General features: G+C 40.5%; 1 protein-coding gene across 2 annotated transcripts in view; it reads right to left on the bottom strand.

Moving 5' to 3' along the window:
• Window positions 1–21,036, bottom strand: part of PLCB4 (phospholipase C beta 4) — a 91,534-nt gene extending 70,498 nt beyond the window's left edge. For both annotated transcript variants that reach the window (XM_034060876.1, XM_034060877.1), the window contains exons 1-6: window positions 20,946–21,036; window positions 16,524–16,604; window positions 16,175–16,234; window positions 15,336–15,479; window positions 6,059–6,138; window positions 5,455–5,508 (exon numbers count right to left, since the gene is read on the bottom strand). In XM_034060876.1, the coding sequence (XP_033916767.1) occupies window positions 5,455–5,508; window positions 6,059–6,138; window positions 15,336–15,479; window positions 16,175–16,234; window positions 16,524–16,604; window positions 20,946–21,029 (503 nt within the window). In that variant the 5' untranslated portion in view covers window positions 21,030–21,036. The remainder of the gene's footprint in view (window positions 1–5,454; window positions 5,509–6,058; window positions 6,139–15,335; window positions 15,480–16,174; window positions 16,235–16,523; window positions 16,605–20,945) is intronic.
• Window positions 21,037–24,319: the final 3,283 nt, after the last annotated feature.

Genomic DNA, 24,319 nt, shown 5'->3' with positions numbered 1-24,319 from the left:
GAAGTAATAGTGCTGTTGAAAAAGTGCTCTAAGCTTCACAGAGCAGCACTGCGAATGGATGCCCACAAGCCATCCATTAGAAAATGTATCAAAATAATGAACTGCAAAAGGAACGAAAGAGATTATTTTTTCCCCAAACACACTTGGATAGAGAGCCATGCAAAGCATTCTTCTGCTGGCTCATCTAATGTCTATGCAGAGATAAATGATTGTGCTTAAAAAGTAGCAGATTCTATAAGTTAGGAGACTGGCATCTCCATCCATTCCTGGTTGTGGTGACCTCCTTCCCAAACATTAACCTATGCCTCCCAGGTCACCCATAAGGTAGGCATCAACCATCCCAATGGCAGCTTCCTCCCTCTTCCCTTTTCAAGCAGTCACTGCTGGGAAGAGCCCCCAGCTGCATGCCAAACCTTATTCCCTGCTCCCTCACCCACTGCAGTGCTCATTGTCGCCCTGGAATGCTTCTTCACCTGAGAGCCATTATGCATATCCCCTTCCTTCTGCAAAACAGGGGTGATTTCACCATGCATGTGGCTAACAAACTGGTTTTGCTTCAAATTAAATAAATTCAACTAAATCTTAGCTACTTGGTTTGATTAATGTGAAAGTGTCTGGTCTACTTCTGTTTCATAGAATCATAGAATAGTGAGGGTGGGAAAGGACCTTAAGATCAGCCAGTTCCAACCCCCCTGTCATGGGCAGGGACACCTCACACTAAACCATGGTACCCAAGGCTCTGTTCAACCTGGCCTTGAACACCACCAGGGATGGAGCATTCACAACCTCCCTGGGCAACCCATTCCAGTGCCTCACCACCCTCACAGTAAAGAATTTCTTCCTTAGATCCAATCTACACTTCCCCTGTTTAAGTTTTAACCTGTTATACCTTGTCCTGTCTCTACAGTCCCTAATGAATAGTCCCTCACCAGCATCCCTGTAGGCCCCCTTCAGATACAGGAAGGCTGCTATGAGGTCTCCATGCAGCCTTCTCTTCTCCAGGCTGAACAGCCCCAACTTTCTCAGCCTGTCTTCATATGGGAGGTGCTCCAGTCCCCTGATCATCCTCGTGGCCTCCTCTGGACTTGTTCCAACAGTTCCATGTCCTTTTTATGTTGAGGACACCAGAACTGCACACAATGCTCCAAGTGAGGTCTCACAAGAGCAGAGTAGAGGGGCAGGATCACCTTTGACCTGCTGGTCACGCTCCTTTTGATGCCTCCCAGATTTCCGTCTGAGAAGAGTCTGAATAACCTCTAAATGTGGAAAAGCAGATCCAAACTTGACAGCTCTTCCTTTTGATCAGGTTCTAAGCTAGAATGACGTGTCCCACGAACATTGCAGTGTCCCAGTCTGGAGTAAAATACCGAAGTCTGTATCCACCATTTATTTCTAATGCCAACAAAACCAGTGCACTGGGACTCTATAGATGCCTGATTAAAATATGTTGCTCTTTAACAGCTTCCAGAAAATGTTTATCTCACTTAATGATAATCTTACACATAATAACTACTCTCAGGTGGTGAAAGATGTGAAACAAACTGTTGTTATTATTTGTTGCCATAGCAAGTCACAGCTGGTTTATTCTCCAAAACTCTAAACCACCTATGTAAATATTTTCATATTAATAAAATTCAGATTAGGAAGTGAAAGATTAAATGATAAAATAATGTCTTAAAAAATCCTGCCTTTTTCCCTTTTTTTTCCTTACAACAATTTGACTTCACTCTCCCTATTTAGTCACCTAAATAAGTTACTTGATTTTCCAAAGCTGATAAGAACCAAGATGTTTTCATTCAAATACAGACTGTGTTCCACTTCAGGCACTAGTTTCTTACAGAAATCTCAGCCTTCTCTTTTTCTAATTCTAAACACACACTAATGTTTCTCTACAATTTACAACCAATCTCCAGCCCTGTGAAAAATTATGTCTGTTCTAATGAATTGTACCCCAATAATAAATGTCATGTAAAATGTGTAATATTGGCGGAAGCAATTTGTCAGAAACTGTGAGCCAAGATTCCATGGCTGCAAGGAACCTATTTTTGATGCCAAACTGGTTTTTATTTCACCAAAGATGACAGCAAACATAGCAGTAACTTGTAATGAGAGCAGCAGCACAGAAAAGATTGCATGAATCAAAAAAGATTGTAAAAATACAGCATGACACTTTCATTTTGCTAAGGATATTGTAAATAAAACTCATTTTCCCTCTATCAGAACAGACTTCAACCTAGCAGATTTATATTCACCTTGTTGTGTGCCTTGGAAGAAAATGAGGCTACTTCAGATGCAGGCAAGTTACTGGTTGACAGATACCTGCAGATGTTCACTCATGCTTTCCAAAGGTTTGGGGCTTTTTATGGCAATATGTCAATGTATTTCCTTAGAAATATTTAAAACACTTCCCAAACCAGGGACTGAGGGATATGAACCCCGTCATGCTTGTTAATGGGTTCAATGACTTGGTTACTTCAGACCTTCACACTGAACTATTACTTCAAAAATCACACCATCACATAACTTGTTCAAATCCATCTTTTATTGTCGTTCCACTGACTTTAGCAGTCTGGCTAGAACTGAAAGTACCACTGCCTACTCTGTACAAGAAATTACCTAAGACTATCATTTCCAACCACTGTCCAGGCACTGAGACAGATTCCTTCCTGGCACCCTGCAGTAATCAATGCAAAACATATTTACTAAGAAAAGTGTTATTTCAAATTAACTGTATTAAACTACTGTAAAACAGATTTAAGCTCATTTATCAGAGTTTAATTTTTTCTTTTCTTATATATATTTTCATAGATACTAAATTAGTTTAATCCTTTTAAATGTAGTTACAAAGGGATAAGCACAGATTGAGCAGAACTGCTAAACAGGCTTCAGCTGAACAGGTGCCCCTTGGATATGTAGCAAATCCATTTTCTGCCAACAGAAAGCTGCAGAAACAAAGTAGAATTCTCTTTAACAAACGGTGGCCTTTTAAGTTATCATTTACAGTAGTGTTAACATCTGAAAACACACAATATCTTACTGAATGCCCCATCCTGCTAAGATCTGTAGATGTAGTTCTAGACTCTGCTAAAATTTATTAAAGCCCAGAAGACAAAACTTCTGCTCTCATAAGGCTTTTGCACTATTAACTGCCATGATTCCTTCCTTCCCAAACAGAGTAGGTTGATAGTAATAGATAGTGCCCAAGAGTATGTTAAAAACCAAAAGTAGTTGAGAAGAATCTTCATGACTCTGCAACCCCCAGCTGTACTAACAAGGAGTCTGGAATATTGATGCCGTTACCACTGACAACCTAAGGATTTTTACCTTCTCAATGCTCATCATTCCCTATGGATGCAAAAAAAACCGTCTTAAACCTGAAAAGAAATGCAAGGAGCTTTGATTTCCAAGGCAAGATCTTGTTTTCCCCTCAGTGTTTTACTACACTTCTGTGTAAAAACAGTACAGGTGATCTTGTGATACACATTCCTGCAGCTTAACAGATCCACTGGCCATTCTGTTTCTGAGAGAATAGCCTTCCTGTCTGCATGTCCAGAGCTACAATTGCTACAGGAGTCTCTAAGCAGCCAGAGGAGATGGAGCTTTGACAAAGCAGGAGTGACTAGATAACATTGTGTTTAAAAGCAGTGATATGGAAGGGCTGCCCATAGCAATCTGGAGATCAGCTGAAATATAACATCAGTGGTTTAAATCAGTGGACAGTTACTGAGGAGAGGCTTGGGTAAACAATGTGAAACTCGGTGCTCCCTGCAAAGCCCTTCTGCCCACACTTCCCAATGCTTCCTGGCTTGCCTTCCTCACACACATATCCATCCCCTAATGCATCTGCCTCCCTCTGTTCCCTCTTTTATCTCCCCCTTCTCTGCACTAAGTATTCATGTGAGGAGGAGGGAAGCAATGAAGTCTCCCGCATCCCAGGCTGCCCAGTGCTGAGATCCCTGGGTACCCGTGTTCCATTACACAGTAGCTAGCTGTTGCTGGATCAGGCCAATCTCATGATCTTCACATCCTCCCTCAGAACTCTGATTCACCTGCTTCTCAGATGAGCCCCCAAAAGCAGCCACATTTCACCCACACCAACATAGCACATTTCCCTGGATCACCTTCATAAAGAAGATTCAGCTGCCCTTTGCACAGCATGGAATTGTAGCTCCCTTACAAATTTATAAGCAAATGACTTCTACAATAAATTAAGCTGGAAACAGTTCAAATCTGAGTTTAAAGATTTAATACACTGGGAGCAGTGGATTGGACTGTCTTTAGGCTTGTCTGCATACACAAGCCAGTGTGCTGTATTATGACAGAATTTACGGCTTGCTAAACGTGAGATAAAACATTTAAATTCAGTAACAGTTTCAGATGAGTTAGTGCACTAGAAATTCATATTGAGGAACAAAATTCTATGTTCAAATACTGCCCTAAAGCTCAAAAGTCTTGAAAATGAATCTGCCTGTGTAGTATTGCTCCCTCATCATTACCCTTCAGCTGACATTCCTCACGGGACTTCTGCATGGAAGATGCCTCATGGCAGATTAGTTTGAGAAATAAGCAGGGGCTTGGCTATGTGAAAGCCGAAAGATTAATACACTGAAGCAGCCTTAACACTGCCATGGTGTCACTTCAGTCCTGAAACTGCATGGCCTTTGTCTTTCTGCAGATTCTACAGGTGCAAGATCCACCCTAATCAGAACCCCCCCCCATGTTCTGAGGCTTATCTTACAGTCTCCTTCGTGCTCCCTTCTGTGAGTTTTAATTTATGGAAAGCAGCATGCCCCAAAAGTGTGGTTATCACATGGTGCATGAAGGGGAAAGAAGCTCAATGTATCAGCAAGAAATAATTTCTAGAGCAGGAGGGGGTAGAATTACTGCCTAGCCAGAGAGGGCTGAAAATCAGTAACTTGTAAGAGGTAATGGCTGTTCAGGAATACACTGTTCTAGTTTCCCTGATACTGACAACAACTAACTCAACAATTCATTTAACATGTGGAGAAAACCAAATACTATCCTGGAGGTTCCTATAAAAGCAGAAGTTTTTTGGCAGAGCTGTACCTGCCTCCTTCACAAGGAACTACACTTTAAAATGCATCTTTTTGTCCTCTCTTTAACTGGCCTGCAAGTTTTTATGGTTCTTTTGCTAAGTAACCCATCCTGGAGTTTGAAGAGGTCTAAGCTGAGAAGACTGATGTTCTAAGTGACTTTGAAAACAATTACAAGCACTCATATCTTCATTACAATGGACTAAGAAATTACCAGGCTGATAAGAAATCCGACCTAGTTTACCAAGGAGGTACAGAACTCAGCTAAGTATGTCTACTTCTGTACTTATTTTTACATATGCACTAGTAATAGAATTACTATAACATTTCATTATTAAGCCACTGAATTCTATTACACAACCAGTACCTGATAAAAACTGGAGCTCCCAATTGTGCTTACCTCCGAACTGGAATTTTCCCATTTGTGTTTGTTAGAAAGGCCAGCTTCATCCAGCTGAAACAAAGAATGAAATGTTTCTCAGGTATTTATTAAAGTTGGGCTCTAGGTACCTGTATTTAGCTTCAGTTTATTGCCATGTCTGGGAAGTAAGTACAAACAAGTAATTGTGCTGTAATAAAAGCATTTTCCTGTAACCCTTTAGTGCTCGGGGCAGTTCTGCAAAAGCGAAAAGCAGCCTGAAAGAATCAGTATGTCAAACAGCACAAATGAGAAGACAAGAGACTTATGAGGATTTCTTTGCATATGCATCAATGAAAGAACAAACCAGATTATAATTAAAGTATATAATATCCATAAATCAAATTAACTGTCATAAATTATCTTATATCTTCTCATGGACAGGTACCAGATATAGACTTGAGATCTCTTTTGGTCACAATGAAAGATAAATTAAACTAATTTAACATAATTTTCTTTACTACATTGTTTTGTGATTGCAAATGTTGACCTATGAAAATCAACATAATTTTTTGTTTAAGTTCAGAAAAGGAGAATATAAGGACAGAAAAATAAAGGAGAAAGGGGAGGAAACAAGGTAACTTACTGTTTCTTGAGACATGTCATTGGGCTGACATTGTTAGCTCTAAAGTTATGTATGATGGATCCAAGCCCTTCTACCCATTGCTGAAAAACATGAAAATGCAGAAACACTAAATTAGGAAAACAGAAGAGGGGAAAAGGAGTTTATCTGGGGAGAAGGCTCTTCTTCCTTGCAGCTATGGATAATGTTAATAACCTGAGTGGAGGAAAAAACTGCCCCCTTCACAGCCTATAGCACCATGGAAAAGTCCAGCCACATTTTACCCATTACTATTTCACCCTTCACTAAACAAAGCAATTGTGCTTTTCATTCTCTCAAGTGCTACATGTAGCATCAGTGCTGCTATTAAACCAGTTTATTGTCAGCAGATGCGAGTGGTTCACTGATTGATTTATTAAGCCTGTAAGTATAGCCTGTATAAACATATGCCTGCCTTTCAGTTGTGGCTGGCAATATTAGCTATTCCCAAGCAACATTATACAATATGTGATGACATATTTAACTGGTCCACTTTAGAAAAGGAATGAAACTAAATATCAATAAGCCAGAGCAAACCACAATGAAACACAATTGTTCTGAGGTGCTGACCTCATCTAACACCCTATTAAATATTCAAGCCCTGTTTGCTTTCTTGCTTTCATCCTTACAAAGCAAAACATTCCAGTAACCATTGGGATGACTCAGGCAACAGCAGCATTACACCACTTACGTATCTTAATTCCTTTTTATGGATCTATTTTTCTACTATAGCTTGACCTAGACTTTGCAGTAGTGTATAGAAGAAGCTTAAGGATTAGGCCTTAATATGAACACTCAGTGAGAATCCTGGCAGGATAAAGCTGTAAGAGGAGAAAAATAATGACAGCACTACAAGCCAAGTGTGATCTCAATTATGCTATTGTGATTCTAGGATTATTCAACAGATAATTTACTCTGGTGGAACTGAGATGGGATTTGGTCCACTGCTTAACATTAACCTTATGAATAAAGAAGCTTCATGCTTCCGGCCAAATTCTGTGCATGCAGCTTGAACTGACTTGGGCAGGATCCAGAATCTGGCACTTATAAATAGATGCAGATGAGTGTATTTTCCTTTTCATGAATGAGTGCTGTACATCTGCAAAACAGATGGAAAAATTCATCATTTATATAGGAGGAATACTAACATCTTTGGGAAGTGGCACATTGTAAACTGCAGGCTGTAAATCCCTATGAGCTAAAGCAAGGTCTAAGGTGTAAATGCAGGAGATAAACACACTCAAGCAGACCCTTGGTCTTATATGGTGCACTACATGCACAAACTTCTTCTTAAACCAGAAATTGCTAATCAGATTCCCTGACAAATGTACCTTATAAATCTGGTTTGCTTTAGGAAAAGCTGCCCTTTATTAAGACATTTCTGAATAATTAAATATCCCTTTTCAAATAACCTTTTTAAGGAGTTCTGCATAAAATATGCATACAAATAGAATAAGTTGTATCTGAGAATCATTTGAAAATAGACTCTTGAGGAAAGCTATCATTTGAGATGTTCTTAGGTGTGTTTTTGAGCTTGAAAAGAATCTAACAGTAACAGTTTGCCTTCCCATTTATTCATGCAGTTGGGAAAAGCGAAGACGACTTAGAAGTCATGGTATGGATGTGCCTAGGAATATAAAGAAAGCATGGTTTACAGGGAGAGGCAATATTATTTATTGGAACCGACATAGCTGGAAGCCACTGACAGACATAGGGAACACTTATGTTTTCCCACAAATGTTCCCTCACCTAAGATGATACAGGGAGAATTTCAGGATAAATGCCTGAACAAATCTCACACACACATTTTAACCTCCTAGAACTGTCAAAGTTCAACTACCCACACATGGGGTTTTGTGGTTTATTTGTGGTTTTGGTTTTGCTTTTGCTTTTTAAACAGCAAAATATAACATTATTGCTGCATTAACACCCTCACATCTATACAAAAATTCATCCTGGCATGATCTGGATTCGTTTGTAGACCCTTAAAAGCTCCTCAACCTTTCAATTGCTGACCCATGCAGTAAAATGGGATATGCACTGCAAACAAAAAACCCCAGCAATATCAAATTATGCAAAATGAATGTCATGAATAACCTTCAGTCCTTCAAAATCCTCATTTTTTTTCCTGCTAAAAAACAGCTTTGGAGCAGTACTGGCAATGTCACTGTTTCAATAAGGAAATACACACACATTTATTCTGATTTGAAGGCAACAGATTACAACTACACCAGATATAACAAAATCTAACATTTACAAATAAGGTTACCCTGCACTCGATGCTGAACTTACTTCCATACATCAAGAACAGCTGTCAGAAAGGAACACTGCTAAAACAAAACCCCAAACCCAACCAACCAAATACAGCAGAAATCAATGCACCAGCCACTTGCCAAGTAATTTCTTTGTGAGAGTTTTCCTGATGATTCCCACTCTAGAGGGCTCCCTAATCTTTTTTTCAATGATAATGCCCTTTCCTCATAGAGATGCCAAATCAGGAATTGCATTCTCTTGCCCTGAAACAGCACAGAACTACAGCCAAACACTGATGAGCCTCAACAGCAGCACATCTCTGTCTATCTATGAATCATCTTCACATTGGCACGATGTCCCCTGGGCAAGACATGGCACTTGGAGAAATACATTTGTCTATCTGTTCCACATCAAACTGCTGCAGTACAACGTACCATCTGGCTGCATGTACTTCAGTTTGGGGCTACAGCAGCTTCTGGAGTGTTTCATCAGACAGTCCCCACAGTTACCAGCTGGCCCTAGATTAACTAGGAATAAGAGCTGAGGTAAAAAACAGTAAATCCTTCTGGATTGTGAACATACTATACAGAGGTAAAATGATGTACGATGAAAAAACTTCCTTATCCATAGGTTAATACACAGGCTCAGTGCAACACATTCAAATTCTGTTCTTCTGCCAGAGTAGTCTCCAAATAACAACTATCTTTATGATCTCTTTTAAGACACTGTGTCCCAGTGCACATATATTCACCAAATGTCCAAAACCTGAGTACTCTGACAAATGTCAAGCTGACAACATATTGCTTTCCTGAGAGCAACCATTCCCAGACTGTGCACTTGTCTGATGACCTTGTGAGAGAAAAGCTTAGATTTTTCTCAGCTAACACGCTACAAAGAATATAGCAGCAGCCTTGCTTGTATGCTGTGACAGCACTCTTATTTTACAGATGAAGCTGAAAGAACCTGTAAACCTGTGTAAGTAAACAGGGAAAAAATACTCAGTTCTCTTCTTTGGGGCTCATTTCCAAATTACTGCCTCTCCAAAGAAAGAAAATCCTACAAGATGAAATTTAGAAACAAGGTAGATAGGAAACATTTTACTTGGGTCACAGAATCACAGAATCCCAAGGGTTGGAAGGGACCTCAAAAGATCATCTAGACCAACCCCCCTGCAAGAGCAGGGTAACCTAGAGTACATCACACAGGAACTTGTCCAGGCAGGCCTTGAATATCTCCAATGTAGGAGACTCCACAACCCCCTGGGCAACCTGTTCCAGTGCTTTGTCACTCTTACAGTAAAGAAGTTCTTCCTGATGTTAACGTGGAACCTCCTATGCTCCAGTTTACACCCATTGCCCCTTGTCCTACCACTGGATATCACTGAAAAAAGCCTAGCTCCATCATCCTGACACCCACCCTTTGCATATCTGTAAACACCGATGAGGTCACCCCTCAGTCTCCTCTTCTCCAAGCTAAAGAGACCCAGTTCCCTCAGCCTCTCCTCATAAGGGAGGTGTTCCACTCCCTTCATCATCTTTGTAAGTAGAGCTACAAAATGTTTTTGATAGAAATATAGGATACATTTGGTTCTTACTGATTCTAATGCTAAATACTTTCCAATTTTCAGAACACGGCTCCGTACCTTTAATGTCAAATTAATTCCTGAATTACTTTTGATATATCAAGAATTATTCCACATTCTTATCAAAGAGGAATCTGGGCCCTGCTATCCAATCCCAAAGAAAGAAAACCAGAACCAAATACACTTTAAATACAGACAGTTAGGCTGACATGAGAGGCCAAAATCTAAGTACACTGGAGGTTGGAATAAGCAGAGTGTATTGTTTTTCTCTATCAAGGTCTAATACTAATACCTCTTGAAAGAGAAGGTGCAAGAACAACTGCTCTCAGAAGCACTCTATCAGCTTTTGCTGTAGTACTCAAATGCTTCCAAGGCACTTAGTGACCTTGTGTTAAGCAGGGTTCACTGACGAAGCACAGGCAGCAGGGGCAGGGCACACAGATAAGTTTGACCTTTCAGCTCTCTCTTAGCCCCCAACCTTTCATTTAGGAGGGTTAAAAAGGGCAAAAAATTATGACCAGCTAAAAATCCCTGTAACCTACAGCTCATGAAATTCTAGACAAGGTCGTTCGTGGCTTATTTACAGAAGAGGCCAGTGTTATCCAGACCTCTTGAGACTTGACTTTCACTTTTTCAGTGCAGACTCTCTACACTTGCACACAATTCCAGCATCAGGAAAGCTGGGGATGCAAGGGGACATTGCCCTCTGATTTTGGCCTTCAGTGCCTGAGTGAAGGGCTTGAGAGCTTGAAGGTTCAGGAAACCCAGGGAGAGTAGAGCCATTTTCCAACTCTTCCCAGGACAGACACAGCCTGACAGGATTCCCTAGTCCTCTGCCCTCATCCAGCGATGCTATGACCGGTAGATGTCCCTCTTCTCTCAACGCAGATATCTCAGCAGTAACTTGTGTTATGAACATTACCAAACCTTTCACTTAAGACAGCAAAAGTAAGGAGATGAGATGACAGTGTAAAGCCTATCCCCTACCTAACCAGCTGCAGCACAGACTTGCATGACACTGCTGTGAAAATTTCATTACAAAGATAAAAGGGGCTCGGATATCTGACTTTCAAGTATTTCATCAGAAAAGCTGAGGCTCACACAATACACTGTCCTGGGAGATACCTGATGTGTCCAGGCTGCTATCACCCTTCAGCAAAGCCTTCCACCCCAGAATGACTTTTCTGGTATTGGAGGGGTCTACTCTGGAAGTGGTTGGAAAACTCACTTTGCCTGCTTTTGTATACAAACTAAGACAAACACAGTGGAGCTTTACACAGTGAAATCAACCTTTTGGTTATGGAGAACCAGGGCCCAAGTTTTCAATTTACTGGTAATTCCACAGTGGCATATCCAAGAAAGAACACAAGAAAGCTGAAAAGGACTTTGAAATCACAGACACTTAACTGCAGGCTGTCTGGGATATGAAGATTTCTCCAGAGCATGGTATTACATACTTGGCACAGGGCTACCCGAATATGTAAGCAGTGGTCATATATTTGAGACAGCCACAGTTTAGAAATGCTTATCAGATAGGCTATGAGACATGAGCCATATAATAGCATAACTGGATACAGAGAGCAGCAGTAGACTTAAAGAGCTCTGTTCACGAATGTTCTGCAGGTTTCTTGGGAAGTTTTGCTTTGAAACACTAAAACAAAACAGAGCTATGGGAAAACAGAACTTTTCTGCAATGTGACTGTGGGATATTCCCATGGGAATCTTCTGGTACCTTCTAGTTGCTCTCCTAGCAATATGTTTTGGGCAAACACTTAATAGTTTGTTTCATGGAAAAAAAAGCAGAGCCAACTGAAACAACTTTTTCTGTAAGTCAAAGAGACATATAGCAGAAACAGCAACAAAACCCATCAGCCTGGAGCTTTCATGGTACCAAAACCACAGTGATCCGCATAACCATTTCAGACAAATTGAAACATATTTAAAACTGAAAAATACTGTTCCAGGTGACAAGCTGAGACATGCTATCAACTGCAGTCATAGAACCATAGAATAGTTAGGGTTGGAAAGGACCTTAAGATCATCCAGTTCCAACCCCCCTGCCATGGGCAGGGACACCTCACACTAAACCATGCCACCCAAGGCTTCATCCAACCTGGCCTTGAACACTGCCAGGGATGAAGCATTCACAACCTCCCTGGGCAACCCATTCCAGTACCTCACCACCCTCACAGTAAAGAACTTTTTCCTTATATCCAATCTAAACCTCCCCTGTTTAAGTTTTAACCCGTTACCCCTTGTCCTATCACTACAGTCCCTAATGAAGAGTCCCTCCCCAGCATCCCTATAGCTCCCCTGCAGATACTGGAAAGCTGTTATGCCATACAATAAAGCTGCATTTTACCTTTATATTGTTTGTCAGCATAAGAGTAATAGAGCATTTCAGCACATGCCATTCATTCGGGTGCCTCTCAGGTTAGCTGTCAACATGTGACTCACTGTCTCAGTAAAACACTTGCAGAAAATACCTATTTTCCGTCAAATCCAGCTATGCCCGTGTGCAAGGTTACACTACTCTCCTTCCCACCCTGTCTCCCCTGTGGCTGCTCCCATCCTTACCTACCACCAAAGGAATCATGTGCACAAGCACTTTCTAGAGCCAGGTTATCTTCAACACTGGTGTGAGCTCTGCCCCTAAATAGGCAACGTAAGCCTAATGCTATGGCTTTTCCTTGAAATGAATTAGGAGTGTTCACATAAAGTCCTCTGCCAGCAGGTCAGTGTAGACTATTTTCTGGCTGAAGTGCAAAAGCTATCAGCTGGAGAGATGGTCCTTCCCAATAGCACAGCTGGATCTGGGAGAGAACAACTGTCAGGACAAATTTATCCCTGATGTGCAGTAATATTAAAGAATTTAAGAAGAGCTGACTTGACTTAGGTTAATCTTTTAAGTTCGACTCCTTAATGCATTGCCAAAGTGGATGAGAAAGACAAGAAGTTCAGATTTTGGGTTGCTGAACTACAACAGCTTTATTGGACTTATGCCATTTTTGGATAGGCAGCCTCCCATCAGCACTGCACTAAGGAAATCCCCCCCCCAAATACTCATCTGGCCTTTTCAAATGTCCTAGATTGAGGAAAACAGATTATCAGATTACTAGGGGCACAGAAAGTCCATCTGAGAAGTTAGAAAGATACACATACACTCTCACACCTCTAATACGTGCTTGTGTATGTTCTAATTTTAGTTCACAGTAACTTATCTAATTTATTTAATCAGGATTCCAAACGTTAGGTCTTAAATTCCTCCTTTTACAGGCAGTCTTTACTACCACAGTGGAATTACTTTAGGAGTGGACCATGACAGCTGCTTGCAATCAGAGACAGAGTACACCCTATTTTGTGGTTGTTTTAAGAGTGGAAATGAAAACAAATTTCTCAGCTGAAAACACCAATAGAATTTAAGTAGATAGAATGTAAATACCAGAGTTGGAGCTCGAAGACAAGCGGAAAGATAATAAACACACTCTTGTTGTTGGAATAGCTACACTTGGAGCTCAGCAGTGACTGGGCCAACCCTGCTGAGCACATCGCCACAAGTGGCAGAGGAACATGGGGCTGCCCCTATGCAGAGATGATGCAGATCACAAGAGAGATTGCTATGAGGAGCCCTGCCTGGAGGGGAGCGTTCACTACTGCCCACAGCATGCCTACCCCCGGGGGAATGCCCCCACTCTGTGCCACCCTGTCCTATTGAACCTGACAGAATTTTCTTCCCACTGATAGCCTGAATTCAGCAGGAACTTGCATTCATTTTCTTCTTTTGTCATGGTTACTCAGCTCCATTATAAGCCAACCCTCAGCGAGGAACAATTGCTTCTGTTCCAATTGTAATCATTATCTACAGAAGCAGAATAACATTTTGTCTTTTTTTCTGGGCAGAAAGGTTCTGGACTTCAGTATTTGGATCTGTCACCAAATTTCCTTGGTTTAAAGTGTCTGAATCAGGTGCCAACCAATTCTGATCTTTATCTGAGGAAGGGACAAGTAATGCTTGACTTCTTCACAGCAACAGGGGGGGAACAGCAGAACTTACTACAGGTGCATCCCTTACACATTTCTGTCTGCTTAGCATACAACCATTGCCCCTTTTTCTCCTAAGTCTTGCCTCTGTCATTTCACAAGAGGGGCTTATTTTTGAACATGGATTAAATCAAGCCTATTATAAACTGCAGTTAGTAGCTGCATAGATATTACAATCTATGTAAGTGGCCAACATGCCCCTCACAAACCCATTATTCTAATACAGTTTATGGAGATCTAAAGTGTCTAAGAAACTTAACTCCAACTTTCTGCTTTCAGAATAAACTAGAGTCACTGTTAAGTATAAAAGTGAATACTGCCAGCATCTCCTTCTCTTTGCTTCTTAAATGTTTTCAAAACAGAACTGCTGCACATCACTTCCCTGCAAGCCTGATGAAAATACACAGAGTAAAATCAATTTAGTTTACCCATATAAGTTATACAAGTATTACTCCTACCACAGTGTTTTCTCAGTACTGCCAGTGTTTAAAGAGATATAGAATGAAATAGCAATGAAAAATTAACCAGTTCTGCCAAGGGATTTAGTGATGCTGCACTCAGCACACATGTATTCCATTTTAAAGGAGGGATTTAGCAGGTGTGTGCTCCTGATCACTATTCTAAGTTTGTCTAACAGGCAAAACCCCTGTTGATTCTCTGGATGTAAGCCTGTAGTACACTATCAGTACTCTGGATCAAGTTTCTCAGAGCAGTTTACAGCAGAGTGATGAAGTACCAGGCCTTGGTGGAGCCACAGAACTTGCACTGCAATCTTAAGCTCTCAGGAAAGATGACGTGTGAAAAAGCACCACTGTTTTCTTAAGACTGTTCCATGTCTACAGGAAACAGAAAAGAACCTGGGTACACTGGAATCCCCTTAACTGCACAGAATTTTCTTTCCTGCTTTTGTCTTTTCGAAGAATATGAACTACATGATACAATTAGGTTATCGCTGAACAGAAGTGGGAGGGCTGAGCTCCACCCACCAGGAAAACGAAAGCTATTGCGCTTCCTTTCAGCATCCCTGTGTGTTACAGATCCGCTGCTGAACCATCACACAGCCTGCTGTACAAGCCCCACACAAAGCCACTGAACAGCTGAGGGAATGTTGTCCCCTAGATTTAATGGTCTCAGCATCTACTTTTGACAAATCACCATGCGTAGAGACTGATAAAGTCACTGTTTCCTTTCACCACAGCACACAGACATGTTACAGAATGCTCCAAATGGATATTTGCTGTCCTTTTGTAGAGGGTGACAGCAGACATTAAACCAGGTATTTCAGTCAGACAAGCAGGCTGATTTACTCAGGAAAAACAATTGAGTACTGCTCAGGAGCTCTCCTCTTATTCATTAACTCCCACACACTGCTTAATTGTGAAATACCTTGGCTATCTCTGTGTTTTCCGCTACCAGGAAAGTGAAGCTGATGTTCACCAGATCTGTGCCACTGCAAACACACACTATCCGTCCTTCCAACTCGTTTTCTGATTTTCCAACAGCCTCAAGTGCAGTTAGTATCTTGGGATCCTGTTCAACAGAATAAATAACTTGTTACTTTTGCAATGCTTTGGTTATGCAACGTGTTATGGTAAAGATGCATTTCCATCTCCATATACATTAGCACCTTTAAACTTCTGCTAATCATCTTAAATGAGTGCTTTCACTTAGAATGGCTGTGTGTAAACCTGAAAGCCAATCTATTCTAATTATTAGGAATATGATTGTGAGAACTCAGAAGTAAATGAAATATTTTAGAAAGTTAAGTTAGAAATGACATGTCTTTTCACCACAAAAAAGGAAAATTAATCACTCCAAAGCCTGGAACTGGAGGAACATGGAGTGGTTTATGTCAACGAAGCAAGAAGATACAACAAATTTTAAACAGACAGGAACAAATCTGGAATATGGAACTTTTTTTTTCCAGATTCCTAAACAAAATATCCCAGCATACATTTACAAATTAGTTAGAACTCGTCATATTTGCTCTTAGATGTCTGCTGCTCAGCTTTCACCTGAGCACTGTACTATACCAGAAACCCCAGATGACTGAACCTTCCCACTTTGCACTTTGGTGCCATCACACCAAATCACTTGACTTTAAACTTAACATTTTAAGACAGTGATTGCATAATAAAAGCTGGTATTTTTTTAATGAATGAACTTCACCCTGCATTTCACCTTCAGCTTAAATATTCTTGGTTTCAATGAAAAGTATAGAGTACCTTTGGTACAGCTCCAAAACGAACACTGTTGATCAGGGAGCATTCTAATACCTGTCCTTCCTGAAATGAGAAAATAAGGTACAAGTTCAAAGGTCTGTTGACACAGGGCTCCATTAGGAATTGCAGCCAAACAAGCAATGAGTCTGACTTGCAAACACTGTTAATTAACACTAAATACTGCATTTCCATCTTTTATTTGGTAATTCCTTCTTAAAAACTTACTTCTGTCAATTTTTAAAGAACAGCACTAAGGTTAGTTTTGTAAGTGAATTAACACAGTGTTTTAGATACAAAAAACAGCCAAGTGCAATAATATCTACTACATGTTCCCTACACAATTGTACTATACCTTTCCTTCACTTTTCCAGCTCAGAAAAAAGCCAAATTCATCCACTTGGAAGAGACAGTTGCTTTCAAAGACAAAAGATTCCTATAGAAAAGAAAACACAAACCATTATTTCAGTCAGTTTGACAAATGACATCAATTTATCTATTGTTCCAAAATAAAAGATCCTCACATTTCTCCTCAGACAACTTCCTGGAGAATTTGCTATTCCCAAAGCAATCAGAAATGAAGAAGGCAGGCTTTCTAAAAAGTAATCATTTTTAATCATAGAATCAGAGAATCACAGAATGGTTTGGTTTGGAAAGGACCTTAAAATCATCCTGTTCCAACCCCCTTGCCATGTGCAGGGACACCTCACATTAAGCCATGTTACCCAAGGCTCTGTCCAACCTGGCCTTGAACACTGCCAGGGATGGAGCATTCACAACTTCTTGGGCAATCCATTCCAGTACCTCACAACCCCCACAGTAAAGAATTTCTTCCTTATATCTAACCTGAACTTCCCCTGTTTCAGTTTGAACCCATTACCCCTTGTCCTATCGCCACAGTCCCTAATGAAGAGTCCATCCCCAGCATCCTTGTAGCCCCCTCTTCAGACACTGGAAGCTGCTCTGAGGTCTGCACACAGCCTTCTCTTCTGCAGGCCGAACAGCCCCAGCCTTGTCAGCCTGTCTTCATACTAATAATGATTAGACTTAATATTTTCCTACTTTGTACAATTACAAAGATTTATTTTGTTTAATAGAAGCAGTGATTTTTACCTAATACAAAACCGGAATGAAATGGAACTTCAGAAAATGTACTGAAAATTAAATGCTTCAAACTACCTAGAGGTTAAAAACACGTAATTTGCCAATGCTACCTTCAGGATCAAATGGCCACGTTTCATTTTGAGGTACAAAATCTGGGAAGCACTTTTCTGTTAGACTATGACATTAAACATGCCATGAGCATCTCTTTTCGCCAGAGTTTGAAGGATATTAAATTGCAGAGGAATCAAGACCAAATGCCGTACCAAAGAGACGAGACAAGGCAACAAAATCAGATTAGCTGCATTAACAGAAGAAATTTCCTCCACACACCTCCAGCCTCAATTAACGCATCATAAATTAAGCTCAAATGCAGGATAACATTGTGCAGAATCAATCACTTTTTCACAAAAAGGATCCAGGACTTCCTGACTTCCTTAATTGCAAACCAACAAGAATGTGTGCAGGCTACAGCACTGCTTACTGCATCAGAGATCAGGGCTTTGCTCTGGGTTGAAGACTGAGGTACCTATCTGAAATGTCCTCTCCTGTGCATACAGCAAGGGCAGCAAGCTCATGAACATACCCAGGTGATTTCAGAGGCTTGTATGCAGAGCAATATGAATTTAGGCAACAAAAATTGCAATGCTCAATGGATGGAGCATGCTTTCAAGCCAGTAAGTGTATTCAGGATAGTCTGTTCTTGCTGGGTTACTCAGAGGCAGCTCCACAGCCTGACACTGGGGGCAGCTACAGGTGCCTTTTTGGTTTCTGCCATGGAATAAGGGCACTGGGTGGGCTAAGCAATGGTCATGTACAAGTCAGGTCTTATCCTGACTAGACACTGGGCACGAAGGAAAGAGAGCTCCTGGATCCACAGTTGAGTAATGTCTTTGAACCCTCTTAGATGGGCACAGCCAAAAGGGATATTATTCCCAAACACTGCATATAGAATCACAGAATTGCTTGGATTGCAAATGACCTTAAGATCATCCAGTTCCAACCCTCTGTCACAAGCAGGGACACGTCACAGTAGACCAGGCAGCTCAAGACCCTGTCCAGCCTGGCCTGGAACACTACCAGAGATGGAGCGTTTACCATATCCTTGGGCAACCTATTCCAGTGCCTCACCATCCTCAAAGGAACAAATTTCTTCCTTATATCTAATATACATCTCCCCTTTAAGTTTGAATCCATTATCCCTTGTCCTATCACTACAGAGACTGATAGAGAGTTGCCAGGTGCCCCATATTATTAGTTTTACAGCCCTTGGAGTTCTGTTTCATATAAAAATGCAGCTAGCTACCAATCAAAACGAGTATCTCTTGCATTTCCCAGAAGGATTACTCACACATTAAAAGGCAGACTCTTTTTGCCATTTACTGTGTTCCCATCTATCAAAACGCTCTTGACATATCAAACCCATTGTTTTCACCAAGGTGCCTGTAAACTGCATGCTGTTTCACCCCAGCCTTGACTCTATTTATCAAAACACTTCTTCTGCAATTTGCCTTCCTGTATGGTAAAAATAGCACCTTCCATCAGACCATGTAGATGTAACCTGACCAGTAAAATTCCTAATCAAGTCTGATTTTTAGTTCCCATATTCTGCTGCAATAACCCTGTTCTAGACTTGAACTTCGCAGCAGTCAAACATGATCATGCTGGGCTCCAAAGGGATCTCCATGATTTTGTAATCCTTCCAGTTCAGGGACTCTTCCATCTACAAAAGATGGACCAAGACGCTGCTCTACATGACAATGACCCAGATTTTCATAGTCATTCAAGGAAACTTGGACCTCTTACTCTGTATCAGAGCTGCTCCATCACCAGACCCTGTAGGAGGAAACTTGAGCCCTAGTTCTACACAAACCTGCTCTATAACCTTAGCTCAATTACCACTTCTCTTTTTGCCAACAAGACCTTTAGGTGGGGAATTAAGCACAAAATTTCCATGACAATTAGAAGCCTGAAACAATTGTCTTGAAAACAGTGAGCCCAGTAGCATCGGGATTGGATATTGCTATTTGATTCTATGTTTGCAGAGCATTTCTAAAACAATGGTCTCTCTCTTGGGTAGGTTATCTAGTTACCACCACAACACACTTGCATAATATATCTGATAATATCGGTCACACCATCATGTGGTCACGCTTTACAAGCTACAGATCTTAACTTCTGAGTTACTTTGGGTTTTGTACAGCTCTTGATGGTTGGAACTAGATGATCTTCAGGCCCTTTCCAACCCTAACTATCCTGTGATTCTATGATTCCTTTAAAGCTGCAGATGAAATATACATTTCATTATCTACATGAGAGCCTCTTTATGTTTCTTTCCAGAACAGTCTCCTTCAAGGAAACAAACCAGGCTTCCAACTGTACCGTAGCAAACCTGGAGCAAACTTGCAGCAAGCAATGCAGCTAGAGAATATCTCGTGGATGGACAAACAATATTTAACTCAACAGGTGCAAGCAAGACCTCCTTTTCTCCAGGGTTTTGAAAGGCAGTGAATTCAGCTACAAGGAGCAAGACTTCTGGTGCTACCATCTCACCCCATGTCTGCCCAGCATTACCTAGTCTCGCAGAGTTGCCTGCTGGGTACACTGAAATAACAGTGCAAAAGTATTACTTTTTGAGACGTCTTATTCTCAACATCACTACATTAGGGACCCAAATGCTTCACCAAGCAGTCCTGATCTCACACCAAAACTTGAGTACTTCAACTTTATACTCTCCCATCCTCTGTTTCTCATCTAAGGTGCAAGAGAACAAGCTGGATCCTCACAGACTGAGTTTCTGGAGCCCTATTTGCTGAAGAAAAATAAAGATTTTACGAACCTCCTTTGTAAGGAATGCGGTTTCCACTAGTATCATTTTAGTTTATCTGCTCCCCAAATTGTAAATACAGAGTAAACCAACTACCCCTACCTTGGTAGGACTCAAAAGATAAGAAGAAAATATTTATATCCCTGAAGGCACTTTCTGAGATACTTTCAACTTCTAGAGATTTCTTGTCCAAACACAATTAAGAGTAGACCCTGATAAAATAATTCTCATGGGCACATCGATGCTGGGTATAGCATAAATGTCTCTGCACTTTATTTCAGCTGTCTGTGTAAAACGGGCTGGTTTACATTCCTTTAATAAATTGGGATTAAAGCACAGCTGAAAGCAGGATTGAAGTAATCATCTTTCGGATAGAGTACAGGTTGATTTTCCAAAGTAGATAAAACCACTCCAGATCTCTAATGATGCATTTGAATCAGAACATAAATGTTTTGTGGTCTCTTATTTTCCCTTGTGAAATGATGCAGGTCCTCACTTTATACATTAAAAAAAGACATATCCCTCCCCCCCTTGATAGATGAAAGGATTCATTCTATTCAGTAATGTGCTCTATAAATCTGCAAAGATAAGAGCTTTATACATGTGACAGATATTTTGATCCAAATCTCCCTTTCTCTTCCTTGGGGCTTATTTCAAATTAGAGGGATTAAATACACTGTCAAGTAATTTCTTGTAAAAGCAAAAATAGAGCAAGATGGTGTGTTGGTATTTTCTTCCCATACACATTGCTGGAGCTTCATTGCGTACAATGAAAACAAACCATGAAATATTCTGTAGCAGCTACATACTTAAAAGAGAACAGCAAATGAAACACAACTGGCCTCTTACCTCTTCGTATCTATCAAATACAGCTCCATCTTGCATAAAGGAGGGAACTGGCTTCTGCCAGTTAAATTCATAAGGTTTTGCCATGATCAGAGGAGGAAAACCTGAAATGAAACAAAACAGAGTTCAAGTACTGCCTTTTAAAAGGAATATTTCAAAGTCTAAGCAGGAAAAAAAAGTGACTTTTGGCTTTTCCTTTCACACAGAAGTATTGACAAGCCCCAGTGCATTTCCAAATGACAAGTTTTCCTCATGAGAGCATTTTTGTTTCATAACTTTAAAGCAAAAAATACCTGTAAAATATGTGTCTGAACTTAATTATTTAAAAACCACTTGCACAGTAACATTCCTTTGGCTTAAATATCTGCTACATCACTTCTAGGATAAAATGAGCCTGAGATTAATGCAGCCCTCAGTGACACAGAATGCCACAACCCGTAATATACCAGTGTTCCTTTTTAACTGGAAAACATTAGATCCTACATAGACAGATTTTGTTCTATTTGTTGTACTGCAAAATCCATTTATATTAAATAAAATCCTTCGTATTTTCAGTAGTATTCTACACATAAGATATATATATAGGTCAAAATTCAGAGGGAAAAAATCTGTTTAGTGTTATAGGGCTTTAAATAAAATTAGCTTTTAGTATTTTAGTTAATACGAGAATAAAATGCTATCTCCTAGTATTGTGCATTTTTGCAAGTTTAGGAATGTGAACAAAACAATTTAGAATACAGTATAGAAGTCGTAACATATGGACCTTACAATAAAACTACCCAGTTATTTAGTATCCTTTCCGACACCTGGGTGTCTTCTAGGTTACGCTGCTTGAAACCAGAAAGTGTCCCCACTACATACTCCAAAGTTAATTTGATCTGAAGTGCATCTGCACAGTTCCTGCCCACTAACGCCATCTAGGGCTCACAGTATCTTGGTTATCCCTTTTATACAATCATCAGGCAATGATCTGGGTTGGAAAGGACCTTAAAGCTCATCCAGTTCCAACCCCTGCCATGGGCAGAGACACCTCACACTAGAGCAGGTTGCTCCAAGCCCCTGTGTCCAACCTGCCCCTGAACACTGCCAGGGATGGGGCAGTCACAGCTTCTATGAGCACCCTGTGCCAGCGCCTCAGCACCCTCACGGTAAAGAACTTCTTCCTTATATCTAACCTGACCTTCCCCTGTTCAAACCCATTATAAATGACAATGTTAGTTTACTACTGACCATGCTTAGGGGCACGATACGGGGTTAAGTGGAACCAGTACAATTCTCACTCCACTACAGTGCAGGCACCCAGCCCATGCGAAGGTTGGCTAAGTGAGAAGAATAAAAACCATACATAAAATTCATGACAATATATGTGATCTGTGCTGTGCAAACCATCTTTGTAGTGTCTGTGTATGCCAAAACCCTGAAGAGCAGACTAAATTATTACCAATTAGATAAGAATGCTTCCACAATGTTCTTAGACAGAAATGTCTGCTTTGACTGAACTTTAAACCTGCAATAGATGTGTTTTAAAAGAAACAAAAATAACTTTGTTGTATCCTCCTTCTCTGTCTTGTTTTCTTTTGTATCAAAAATGTCCTAACAAGAAAAGGAATCAGAACAAAAGAGCTCAGAGAATACTGTTAAAGGGCTGTCCAATGCTGGCTTTAACAACTGTTGTTTTCTATAGTATTCTACTGAAAAATATCCTTATTACTAAAGAAAAATGCAAAATACATTTTGAAGCTGCCCATCCCATCCCTATCTCCTGCCCTTTCTTGGTCAGTGATACAGGAATAGCAAAAACACGTATCGAGGTTTCCAAAGCCTCGGGAATAAGAGAAATGAATTCATTCTCCATAAGTATCAAAGTTTTATGTACCACCATTAAGTATTCACTTTTGCTGAAAATGTGAAGAAAATTCAAACTAACATATCTGGACTCTCCAGTTAAAACAAAAAGAGACTAAATAATATTTAAGACTCAGAGGCCGTGAGATGCTTTAAGATCCTTTCAGGGAATGTGCCAAATTACTGAAGTTTTAGTATTTTTTAAAATCAGACTTCCAACTTTAGGGTCTCTTCCAGTTTAGATCAGCAGAGAGCTGCTTTTCCCTCATTCCATGGAGGAAGCTGCATAACAGGACAGCCTTCCCATCGCAGCAGCATGATGATGCCTTGTTCTGTACAGCTCAGACCTCACGCAGTAGCTCAGTATAATCACACCACCTTGAAATCTTTGTGCTTGCTCTTAGAGCAAACTACATTTAGAGAACCATTGCTTTGGGAAGCTCTTTTGTGACTTCACTTCTTTGTTAATGGCAAAGTTGAAACCAGAACCAACAAACCCCCTGTTATACAACAAATCCTCACGTGTCTTTGAAACATATCCTTAAAGAAAAATTAATCTGGATTTACACACCTGAAGTGATGAACACTCCACTTACTGACCAGTTCATCAGTTTAAATGACTTTTACTATCAGAATGTTCCCAAGAAGAAAAGTGACTTCAAATGACAGCTGGTTCATGCAGCAAGACATGCTGCCAGCATGCGAAATCCTTCTGGGAAAAGCAGATGTGTTCTGTGCTAAAATGTAACAAATGTGATGACACTTTTAAGACTGTGAAGAACACTCTCCCACAATCCCTCACCTATATACATGACCTTTGCCCTTTTCTACTTACAGTGAACAACATATAGGCACAGATTTTAACACCTAAAATCTCTGCAACTGCTCTGAGCTCCTGTATAAGACACACCATAATGTTAGGTCCAGCATCCGGCACTCGGATTCCTGGATGGAAGCAGTGCTTGAACAGACATCTTTCAGAAAGACAAATTACTTGAGCACTGCACCCATGCACTTTGGTACCAATTTGGACTATTCTGAGTTAATCATCAAGTCACTGAAATCCAGCTCTCTAAAAATCCCTCCTGTACAGATATCTTCTCCTTGCCTGGGTACTCTCAGTATGATGAAGCTGTCTTGTTGCTTCATCACTGATAAATTAAATAGATCAAGCCTTTCAGTTTCTGCTGAAGATTGGATGCCCATCTTTCAAATGTCCACTTTTCCAGCTGCCCTTCTGAAGGCAGGGTTCTGGAGACCAGGGCACAGGAGCCCCAGCACATTCCTCTATCACACAAACCACCATTACAGCCTGTCTTATCTGCATAACCTTACATGTAGCTGCAAGAAAACATGCTCGATTGCTCATGATTTATCAAGCAATCAAGTTCTGTCCCAGGAACTCGAGCTCATTGTTATTTACTGTCTTACCAACCTCTTCTCTAGCTCTGCTCTCTCACAGGTCAATTCAGTTTACAGATGAACTGAGGCAGATGAAGCGTGAGGGAATGATGGCTTGAGTACATGTAGCA

This window comes from Melopsittacus undulatus, chromosome 3 (assembly GCF_012275295.1).
Source record: "Melopsittacus undulatus isolate bMelUnd1 chromosome 3, bMelUnd1.mat.Z, whole genome shotgun sequence".
NCBI lineage: Eukaryota > Metazoa > Chordata > Aves > Psittaciformes > Psittaculidae > Melopsittacus > Melopsittacus undulatus.
Note: the sequence above shows the minus strand (reverse complement) of the source record. Positions and strands in the feature narration are given on the sequence as shown.